The 12,277-nt window shown below is 34.2% G+C and overlaps 1 protein-coding gene and 1 long non-coding RNA gene across 2 annotated transcripts in view; one reads left to right on the top strand and one right to left on the bottom strand.

The window, feature by feature from the left end:
- The window catches only part of LOC309477373, a 339,545-nt gene that overhangs the window by 29,341 nt on the left and 297,927 nt on the right, over nt 1-12,277 (bottom strand). The window lies entirely within an intron of this gene.
- Nucleotides 5,920-8,539, top strand: casp21 (caspase 21, apoptosis-related cysteine peptidase). Its single transcript, XM_082140627.1, has 6 exons — nt 5,920-6,068; nt 6,182-6,270; nt 7,385-7,519; nt 7,592-7,770; nt 7,866-7,989; nt 8,091-8,539. The coding sequence occupies exons 1-6, from the start codon at nt 6,016-6,018 to the stop codon at nt 8,339-8,341; spliced, it is 831 nt and encodes a 276-aa protein (XP_081996753.1). The 5' UTR covers nt 5,920-6,015; the 3' UTR covers nt 8,342-8,539.

Genomic DNA, 12,277 nt, shown 5'->3' with positions numbered 1-12,277 from the left:
AACACAATGTATTATTTTGAATGGGTGTTTATAAAAAAAAATCACATTTCCTTTTAATTTTAGTTTGTTTTAGTAATTTTTTATATGCTTTTGTCATAGTTATTCATTTTTGGTAACACTTTACAATAAGGTTCCATTTGTTAACACTGGATAACTATGTTACTTAACATAAACTAGCAATGAAAAATACTTCTAACACATTTATTAATCTTAGTTAATGTTAATGTCAACATTTATTAATACATTTTTAATATTGTATAATTAATATTGTTTAATGAACCTGTTAATATTAACGAACAATGAATGCTAACAGTTTACATAACAAACAGTTTACATAACAAATTAACATAAAAAAAACAATAATAATGTAACGAATGTACTGCTCATTGTCAGTTAATGTTAGTTAGCACTTTTAATAGGGACCTTATTGTAAAGTTTTACCAAATTTTAAAAAATTACTGATATTTCAAACTAACCACACTAATGTGAAGTAGGACATTTGGATTTTGTTTTGTTAGAAAATACTGAGCCCAGCTGGATATTTTCTTTCACAAATCAAGACAATCACAAAAGCTTTCCTAAGTGATTCCCTGCTGATTTTTTCAAACCGTGCATAATGAGCTGCTGAGATCATATATCCTGCTGAGTTCAGCGATCACATTTGCTTTAGTCATTCAAGGCTGCATTTCTTTATACTTACTAAACCCACAACTACCTGTTTTTATGAACTACTCAACTTGTTGATCCAGCACTATATTTGGATTGAACTTCTCCTTATTGGTTGTTTGAAGAGTTTGACTTAAACCCAATTAATTAATTAAAACACACACACACACACACACACACACACACACACACACACACACACACACACACACACACACACACACACACACACACACACACACACACACACACACACACACACACACACACACACACACACACACACACACACACACACACACACACACACACACACACACACACACACTAGCATGGTGTTGTTTGGGTTCATTTTCTGGTGGACTGCCAGTCACTGTGATGCAAGTTGTTATTGGTGTGTGCTGTGAGAAGTTTTAAATAGTGTTTTGAAACAAACTCCACTAAGCTTCTTGCCTTATAGTATTAGTTTAGAAAAAAAATAACTGCAGGCATTTAAAAAATGCAGCCATATAAAACATTATATTAAATATGTAATCATAACAGCCTGCCATTATCGCAAAATATAAACCCGACAGAGCGATCAGGACCCTGGTGCGAAGTGAAATGGTCTTGTATCACCATGTTGGGGTTTATTTAGCAATAATGACTGCAATATTATCCCACTTACAGCACTACATGACTGCTTACTAAATAAATATGGGTAACACTTTATTTCGATAGTCCACTTTAGACATTCTACTAGTAACATTGCAACTTCAAGTCAACTAACTGTCATTTGAGTATTAGTAGACTATATGCTTAATATCTGCTAACACTTTATTTTGATGATCCCCAACAGATATTCTACTGACTATAAGTAACTTGGCAACTACAAGACAACTTATTCTACTAACCCAAACCCTAACACCTAACCTTAACCTTACAGTCTACAGACAGTCTACTAATACTCTAATGAGAGTTAGTTGACATGCAGTTGCAAAGTTACTTATAGTTAGTAGAATGTCTAAAGTGGACTAGAAATAAAATGGAACCTAAATATGCAATAAAATTAGCAAAGCCGCTTGTTATAATCTTTATTTTCATGATATGATATAAAATATCATGTGTGAGTGTCTGCACAAGTTCTTGTAATGTTCATTCAAACTTAGAAAACTATATTTACTGATCATAAAAACACTGATTCTGTTCCTCCCACACTCATTTCATTTATCTGTGACTCATCACACATTTTGTTTACAAGATGAAATTTCCATAGTGTTTTGTTCTCTGATCCAGGAATAGCATGAGGTGTCCTATCTGTGAATGCGTATCTACATTTCACCGGATGCAAAATTTTGCTTTAAAACCTGTGACAGTGTGTCACTGCTGGCCTTGAGATACGGACAGAGACTTCTCACACTCATTCACATACATCTCCATGTCTCTTACAATGCTTAAAGGGTGAGTCATCATTTACTCACTCTCATATCATTCTCATATCATCCCTTAAGACTTTTCTTTTCTTCGAAACCCAAATCAAGATATTTTTTGATGCAATCTGAGAAATTTCTGTCCCTTTATTGAAAATGTATTTCTGATATTACGTCCAGCACTCAAATATGGTAAACAGAAGCTCAAGAATGCTTGCTCGATGCGTGGGAACAAACCTCATGTATACATGTGATCATATAAAGCAATCTTATAGGTTTGGAATGACATAAGTGTAACTGATGACAGAATATTTTTAAATGCAACATCATAAGCCTAAAACATCATCTCTGTGCTACAAGAGGAAGTCGTGAAAAATCCATAAATGGTGTTAATTAAAACATATTGAGCATCATGCTGATTTAGCATCTCACTCAATCCTTATGGTTTCAGAAAACTTGTACTAGGGCACACATTTAATGCACATTTATGATATTTTTTGTCTTTTTTGGAGCTTGAGAGGCCGGGTGCCCATGCGCTTTCATGGAAGAAAGAATTTAGAAAAGAAAGTCATACAGGTTTGGAATGATATGACAGTGTAATGAGAACATTTTTGCCTGAACTATCCCTTAAAATTGATACCTAGTCAGAGATGTTCTTTAGTGTTTCTATTTTTATACTGTGCTGCTCTTCTTATCCAAACCACTCTGTGCTCTCATTGATATTTGTGAGATACTAGTGAGATTTGTGCTTTTATCTACAGCATTCTGTTCTTTATATAACTTTCAGATCTAAAGCCAACTGGTGTTTAAACAGAACAAATAAATTAAAATTGTAGATACATTTGAGTTTGACATGGTCTCACGTTTGCCAGGACGTGTTGTGGGTGACCCGAGTTCAAGTATTCCTTGTGTCATTTCTTGATCCCACCACTGCCCGTCTTCCCGTTGTTTCCTTTCCCAGTTTAGCCATACGGTTACTATAAGTCCCAAAGCCCCAACGTACAATGTAGAGCAGGTTAATGTGGAAGTTATTCAATAACACTTAACATAACATAATCTTCAGTTCCCCAAATACAAAGTACTGATTTAAGTGGATAAAATGGTCAAGGGTCCAGTGATCTGACTGGTTAGCAGCTATACTGGATCTAGGCATGAACTGGATTTAAGTGGCTCAGCAAATTGGATCTTTATGCCAGGCAGGTTTGAGAAAACAAGATTGTAGCTTGCTGCATCATTGTCACTGAGCCTGCCTGTCTACTTAAGTATTATTACAAGACAAACATAAAGAAAAACGGTAACACTTTACAATAAGGTTCATTAGTTAACATGAACTAAGAATGAACAATACTTCTTCAGCATTTATTAATCTTAGCTAATATTCATTTTCAACATTTACTTATACATTATTTAAATCAAAGGTTGTATTTGTTAACATTAGTTAATGTACCGTAAACTAACATGAACAAACAATTAACTGCTGTATTTTTATTAACTAACATTAACAAAGATTAATAAATACTGTAACAAATGTATTGCTTATTGTTAGTTAATACATAGTGTTAACTAATGAACCTTATTGTAAAGTGTAAAAAGTTTCGAAAAGCATCACTAGAAATGTGTTGTTTGAAACCGTAATGTTACCTACAAACACAAAAGAAAAATCATATTTAACATTTTATAAATATAATATTTCCCACTCTTGATCAACGTTTGCTGATATATTTGTAGTTGAGGGGTCTATATGTAAATATGATGCAGTAGTAACCTAACTGAAAAGATGCATTTCATTTGTTTAATTTCAGTTACTCATGAGCTCAGCTGCAGCTTCCCCATATGGAACTTTAATAAGATTAAGATGCACTAAAATGACAATGCTATTCAGACTGCTCATTCGCCAGCAGAAACCTAATCAACAGCCCCTAAACGACCATGGGGTCTTCAAACGGCACATATGGCAGGCTCAAAAGAGTCCCAGCCTCATTGCTGTAAGACCCCCGAGATGTAACGCTAAGAACACTAATAAACAGTAATCTGTAGCAGTCTGCATAAGAGTGACACATGCACACCACGCTTATAACCGCAAGGCTTAGTACAGAAGAATGACTGTGATTGGATTATGAGTCGTAAATCTTTTTGACAGCACACAGACCATGAGCCCTTAACTGCACTGTCACAATGTAATGACCTCAAACTCTTCATACAGATAGTCTTAGTCAATTTATATCCTTTTAATGCAGCATATAACTACAGGCATCTTTGATTTTACAAGCCACCGTTTCTGTTTTTCTGTACATGACCTTAAAGTTGTATTTGAAATGTGTATATATATATATATATATATATATATATATACAGTACAGGCCAAAAGTTTGGAAACATTACTATTTTTAATGTTTTTGAAAGAAGTTTCTTCTGCTCATCAAGCCTGCATTTATTTGATCAAAAATACCAAAAAAAAAATGTAATATTGTGATATATTAATTTAAAATAATTGGTTTTCAATTTATTATACTTTAAATTATCATTTATTTCTGTGAAGCAAAGCTGAATTTTCAGGATCATTACTCCAGTCTTCAGTGTCTCATGTGACATCCAGTCTATCACATGATCCTTTAGAAATCATTCTAATATTCTGATTTATTATGAGTGTTGGAAACAGTTCTGCTGCCTAATATATTTGATGAATAAAAGGTTAAAAAGAACTGCATTTATAAAAATAAAAAAATCTTCTTTACTATCACTTTTTATCAATTTAACACATCCTTGCTGAATAAAAGTATTGATTTATTTCAAAAAAAAGAAAGAAAAAAAATTACTGACCCCAAATTACTGACCAGTAGTGTATATTGTTGTTACAAAAGATTTCTATTTTTAAAACATTTGCTTTTTTTTTATTCTTTTTTTTTTTTTACTTTTTATTCATCAAAGTATCCTAAAAAAGTAAAAATAATTCAAAAAAAAATATTAAGCAGCAGAACTGTTTCCAACTTTGATAATGAATCATCATATTAGAATGATTTCTAAAGGATCATGTGTTAGACTGGAGTAATGATCCTGAAAATTCAGCTTTGCTTCACAGAAATAAATGATAATTTAAAGTATAATAAATTGAAAACCAGTTATTTAAAATTGTAATAATATATCACAATATAATTTTTTTTTTTCTGTATTTTTGATCAAATAAATGCAGGCTTGATGAGCAGAAGAAACTTCTTTCAAAAACATTAAAAATAGAAATGTTTCCAAAGTTTTGGCCTGTACTGTATATATATATATATATATATATATATATATATGTATATGTATATGTATATGTATATATATATATATATATGTATATGTATATATATATATATATATATATATATATATATATATATATATATATATTCAAGATTTCAAGATTAAAAACATTTTAACTATTTTTTTATGTGCTTTCTGGTTTTCCACAAGTAATACATTTATAGTGGCATGTTGAAATAAATGTAAACAATATTAAAGTGATTATATGATTAGTGTAATAATTTGCTCTCTCTCACACTCACACTCACACTCACACTCACACAAAATGTAGTGGCCTTTAGGAGTAGATACTGCAAACTCCCAGCAGAGGGAACTATACAGCACAGTTCCACAGTCCACAACCATTGTGTTTTGAAGTAAAAAATAAAATAAAAAAATAATAAAGCTAAAAACCTATAGAGTGCATGAATATGATGTTATACAAACATTTTCTTGTTAATAAAAGGATGTGAATGTTTTGTGTGAACCTTGTTTTGTAGGAAGCTGGTCACAAATCAAGTGCAACGCCCCGCCTGGGAGGCAGCGGACTTTGAAATCTTTCGCTGTAAAATGAAAGTAAAGGGAGAAGGAAATTTAGAATGAAAGAAGTGAGATTGTAGGAAGCTATTCGTCACTTTCAAGAAGACGCGGTGGTGTAATGAATGAATCTCAGAGTCTCAGAATGAATTCGCATGTTTCTGAAGATCACAGGTAAGACTCTGGTTAAACCAGAATGTTTAGATCATTGTCAAGCCAAGCATGTTTAAGTTATTTTTTCATTTTACTTTTGTTAAGGTGTTTTAACTCGCATCTTGTGTTCACAGTGCTGTCAAGAAGCCTTGTGTATTTGAGCCATACAGGAAGCATAAAAACATAGGCAAATGTCTAATAATCAGTAATGAGCACTTCCCTGGTGAGTATTATCAGCCTGAACTATAAAGTTGTTTAATCTCTGATCTGCTTAAGCCTTACAGTAGGCTATTTGGAACTGTTCTTTGATACATATCTGCCCTTTTGAATGGCTACAATAATTTTAAAGTTGAATTTAACTCTAGGAAGAAAACAATTATATACAGAACCTTAAAGGGTTATGTCAGGCACTTCATATAGGCTATAGAACATTTTAAGGTTCCCATCATGGGATCATTTTATGGATTATGTTTTAATGAATACATTTTTGTTTGAATCTATTTTTTTTATTTTAAATTAGAAATCTAATAAACACACTTTATCACTACAAAGAATAACCTCTTAAGCACAAAAGTATTATGTAATCATTTAAGACAATTCTCCTTATATTGAAACTTTTTGGCATAAAGTGTTCTTTAAAATTAAGTCAAGAAACCTATACTGTAGTGTAACTAATCTGAATTTCAACTTAAGTGTTAACTTTACCTCTAACCTTGATTCTTGCTGACTCCAGCTCTTCTGTTTTGAGTTCTAATCCCACAGTGGTTTACAGTCTTGAGTTTCTATTCATGTGATTTTTTAGCACGCTAGTCCGGTGTTGTGGCATTTCACAGAGTATCCGTTCCTGAAAAAAAACCTCTGGATTTTTCTAAAAACTGTTTAGTGATAATGAATGGTTGTTTGTAAATTATATCTCCGTACACGGTTACATATGAAATAAATAAATAGTGATGAGTTTAAATGTTTCAGAAAAAAAAAAAAAGAAGCGGTCTCTGAGTTATTGGGTTTGAATCAGCCTAATGGATCCCACACTGATTCAGTGAGTGATTCATTAATTTGACTCATTCATTGAATTTAAAGTCATCGGGTGCGTTTGCAGACCTATAACATCAAAGTACCACGATGACATCGCCAATGACATCAAAGTCAACATTTGATGTCATACACCGATCGGTCTGTGCAGTGCAGCTTTAATTCAAACACACCTATTCTTTTCAGTCATTTTCAACTTTCTCAAAAGCTCTAAAAGAATCAATGGAATTGGTAGAAATGAAACTTAAACCAAAAATATTAAATTCCCTATACATCTATTCCATAGTTATGCCTTTTTGTTCCAGACTCACCACGTTTGCATAGGAAGGGCGGTTCAGTAGATGAACGCTTACTGTCGAGCACATTCAAGTCCCTCGGTTTTCAAGTTCAGGTGGAGAAGAACCTTTCAGCAAATGAAATGATTAATGTGCTGAGAAAAGGTACAGTACAACGTCATTTTCAGTGTTCAGGATGGGTCATAATGCCTGTATTCACTTATAAATATGCCCTAGTATCCAAGGAGAACCACGCAGACAATTCCTGCTTTGTGTGTGTACTGATGAGCCACGGAGAGGAAGGAACAATCCTTGGATCGGATGAGTGCTGGATCCATGTCAAAACTCTGACCTCTCTCGTGACTTCTGACCTCTGCCCTAGTCTGCGGGACAAGCCGAAACTTTTCTTCCTACAGGTAACAGCCGCCTGCAAAGGAGAGGGAGAGAGAAGCATTTCATAACATTTTGTCTGTGGCTCACTAATGTGTTATTGGTTTGATTCCATATTCAGGCCTGCAGGGGAATGGAATTTGACCCTGGTGTCGAGGCAGACAGTGAAGAAGCACCGGGGGAATTTTTGGGAATATCGGACGTTCCCGAGGCAGATTTTCTCTGCTGTTATTCCACAGTGGAAGGTTTGCATTGCACTGACAGACAGTGGCATAGTTGATTGCTTTTATTTTCTTTTTAAACACTTTCAACAAATGCATTTGAAAGCATATTTGTTTCTCTACAGGGTACTACTCGTGGAGAAATCCAGAAACAGGCTCTGTATTTATCGGTGAACTTTGCGAGATGTTAAAGGACTGTCATCTAGAGATTATTCAGATTCTCACAAGAGTAAACCATCGTGTGGCTTTTCACTTCCAGTCTCACACCACAGACCTGGATACACACTTGAAGAGACAAATGCCGTGCTTTGCCTCCAGACTGACCAAGGATTTTTATCTTCATGTGGCAGAGAAGAAAAAGAAATCATATAAATAAAAAAATGATAATTTTCAATCACTGGCAGCAAGTCAGTGATGTGGTTTGCAAGGAGAGGCAGCACTTTATTAATATGTTAGTCCTCATACGCAAATGCACTTCATTATTAAATATGTTAATCAAATGATGTACAAGATGGCAGATCTGAAAAACAGTCTAAGCACATGCAGTGAATTAAATACTTCAGGATGAACTTCATTCATTTGTTTTTTTCTCTCTCTTTTTTCTTTCCAAAAAAAAAAAAAAAATGGGTGCAAACCAAAATATGACATTATTCATAAGAGGCAAGTGAATATCTGATGACAGATGCTAGACTTATGTATATTTCACTCTTTTTTGGATTATTCATATCATGGTCTTTAAAATATAATGACTGTATAGAGACAGTATTTTTTCATAGGAAAAGTTTGAAAGTCTGGCTCTGGGACAATGGTGAAACAATGAAATCTATACATAAAAGGCACTTGATTTACATGGTAAAAATAAATAAAGTTTTATGTGACCTTGATAGCAAAAGAAAAGAGGCCTGTTAGCTTTAAAAGAAATCAAGCCATGACACATAAAGTGTCCGCACTAAAGAACCCTTATGTCTTTTAGTTGGAATAACTAAAAGTGAAAGACAACTTTTGAATAAGGGTCAAGTAAAGTAGAATTATTGACACTTGATGAAGGGTAGTTTTCCCACCCGGTGGAGAAAGAGAAAAGGCAAAACAAAACCAGGCAAAGCATAACAAGGCAAGAGTGTCATCATTGCCTGATAAAACCCATCAAGGAACCATAAAATAATATAAGGAGCATAGATAACCATTGTCATAGTAGTTATTAGAATAAGACAAAACACTCTTCTTTTTATGTGGTTTTCCTCCTTTCTCTCTCTCCCGGTCCTGACTGCTTCAGAGCTCTGAGAACAGCCACAAGACAAAACAACTGGATGGCGAGGAAAAGGATCTGCTGTGCCAACATGTAATAGCCTAGAAGTAAAGCTCAATCAAGGAGAACCAAGTTATAATAAGAACCACACAGGCGCCAAATTGCCATCCAGGCAATAACAGAACACGTCTCTATATCTGAGAGGTTTGAACTTCAGAAAGGTTACAGGATGAACCACTGCCAGGTAACGCTCAACACACATCAGACACTGAAACAGAGGACGACCATGATAAGTCCTTTAAGAATAGTCCACACTATCAATGAAATTTAAAATTTATACCTGAGAAGACAGATGAGAAAATACAGACAGAGAAGAATCTCACAAACAGAGAGCTTGAGAATGAAGAACTCTGCTGAAAGTCCATTGTCTGTTCCTGTTACTATAGTAGGCTAAGCCATATCACATAGGAGTTGGTAGGAAAACTCAACAACAAACTTATGTATATCCAGTATTCATGAGAATAAAGGTCCACTGCAGTGTTATTGAAGTGATCAGAAGAATTTAATCCATCAGTGGGGGAGATCTCAAAGGAGACGTTCATATTCACTATGCATAAAACAACAACAACAACAAAATAACTGTTAGTAAACTGTGTTAAGTATAGGCTACTTAAGAAAAAGTCACTTATTTTTCCAGTAAATGTAATGAACTCTTTATTAGGAATACATTAGGCCTACAGTAGGCTACTGTACAGTTCTTATTAAAATATTGTCTTATTCTTAACACGCATGCGCACGAGTCTTTGAAGTTTATCCGTTTGCAGATTCGACAAATAGCTGTAACTGAATTAAAAATGCTGAATTAAAATATGCGCATGATTTAAATTCATAACATATAGGCCTACAGAATATAGAATACGAAATGTTTGTCGAGTAAAAAACACTTCTCACCGTTCAACTCGAATTTCTCAACGTTGACGCGTCTTCATGTTCTCCGGTAATGGCGTAACGTTAGGCCTACTGTGCGTGGACTGGCATGACATTCTTCAACTTTATGATTGTGAAGTGCGTTAAGGTAAGCTTTTTGATCGCGATTTAAAAAAAATAAATATCATATCTATATTTTCTGATTAGACCAACTGAGACATTATTTATGGAAATAAAAATCCGTATAGCAGATTTGTAACTATTTTGTGTTGTGAACACAGACTGTAAAAAAATAGGTTGTGAATCAACGTCATGTTGGCGTGCGCGTGAGTGTTCCGAGACAAATGAATTCAAATCAAAAGGCGATTGCTCTTTCCAGTGTTTGTCTGCTTCTTTTGGCAGAGGTATACCAGTAGCCTACATTTTCCTACTGTTGATATCTTGTAGAGAATGTTTATGGTACCACCTGTATGGAAAACAAAGTGCAGCTAATTGTTTTTATTAGGAAAAAAAATTATTCATTTGAAATTCATCATTACCCATCACCATTGTTTGCATTTCTGTTTGATTTATAAATGAAAAAAGCAAAGTTTGTATGCCTTTATTTTCTCTCTAGCTTTATTTTTCTATGTGGTTCTTTGTTTGGCCTATACTGTACATTAAAGGTATATTGCCGGTTACTCTATTACTAAAGATGAAAATGAGACAAACAAAGCATTAGGTGTCAGGTATACAAAAATCATCCCTTAGAAAGGATAGCATACTATATTAAATAATACTGCGGTAAACATTTTACCTAATGTATTAACATAAATTAAACAATCACGTTTTTTTTTTCTTGCACTATAGATTACAAGATGAACCAGGTGTTGAAATTTATGAAGACCTTGGTTTCAATAGATTACAGGTAAATCGTCAGTTCTACCATTATTAATGCATTTGTGTGTCCTAAAGCAGGTGTTTTCAAATATGGTAACCCCCTCGAAAAAACCCCCCTTTACTACAATATAAAAGCAATGTATGAAGATCCATTATATGGTTTGAAAAAATATATATATTTAAAATACATTGTTTGCTAAATAATTGGCTCTTATATTGTCATACATATACATAAAATACATATATTTATTCTATTGCAGATTTGTTTTTATTTATTTTTGTTAGAATAGGATGTGGATGGAATAGAATAACCACAATTAGAATAACCACAATAACAAAGGGCACTTGTTTTTAGTGCACTACACAAACAATGAACACGACATGTTATGACATTCTTTACCCAGCAGCCAAAAATTGAGTTAAAAATTACTATCAACTATGGAGACCTACAAAAGGGCAGTTTGCCAACCCTGTGAATGAAGAGAAGTGGCTGCACAAAACCAGGCAGAAAGAAACATGTAAGAGTCATTGATTCCAGTTCCTTGCTGGCAGGAATTGACAGAATATATTGTAATGCTGTGATTGAACTGGGAACGTAAGTGATTACTAAAGTCACAGTAGTTATTAGAATGAGATAAAACGCTCTTCTCTTCATGTGGTTTTCCACCTCTCTCTCTCTCCCTCTTTCTCCAGGTCCGGGCTGCTTCAGAGCTCTGAGAACAGCCAAACAGCAGAAGAGGTTTATGGAGAGGAAGATTATGAAGTGTGACAGGTACAGGCATTTAAAAATGGGCATATAACATGGGTTTACAAGTTCCAGAGACAACACACAACATATAGTGATCATTATCCAGGTAACAGCAGAGCATGCGACTTTGTATCTGAGAGGTTTGTACTTCAGAAAGGTTACAGGATGAACCACTGCTATGTAACGCTCAATACACATCAGACACTGAAAGAAACGGGCAGTGATGGTAAATCCTGATAAAAACATCATAATAGTCCATAGCCTTGTAAATACATTACCAAGCACAGCATTCAGTGAGCGCAGACACAACATAATCTCACAAACAGAGATGTTCAGAGTGAAGAATTCAGATGCAATTCCTCTTCCTGTCCCTGTGACAATGAGCCACAGAATATAGGAGTGTGTTGGAAGACCAAACAGGATATTGATGACATGTAATACAACATCATAGGGTGAAATGTAATAATATTTGTAAAAATCGGTTATGTTGCATGCCCCGTTTGTCGGAGGTG

This window comes from Leuciscus leuciscus (assembly GCF_965113295.1).
Source record: "Leuciscus leuciscus genome assembly, chromosome: 16".
NCBI classification, from domain to species: Eukaryota; Metazoa; Chordata; class Actinopteri; order Cypriniformes; family Leuciscidae; genus Leuciscus; species Leuciscus leuciscus.
The sequence above is the reverse complement of the archived record's forward strand: the minus strand, read 5'-3'. Positions and strand labels throughout refer to the sequence as shown.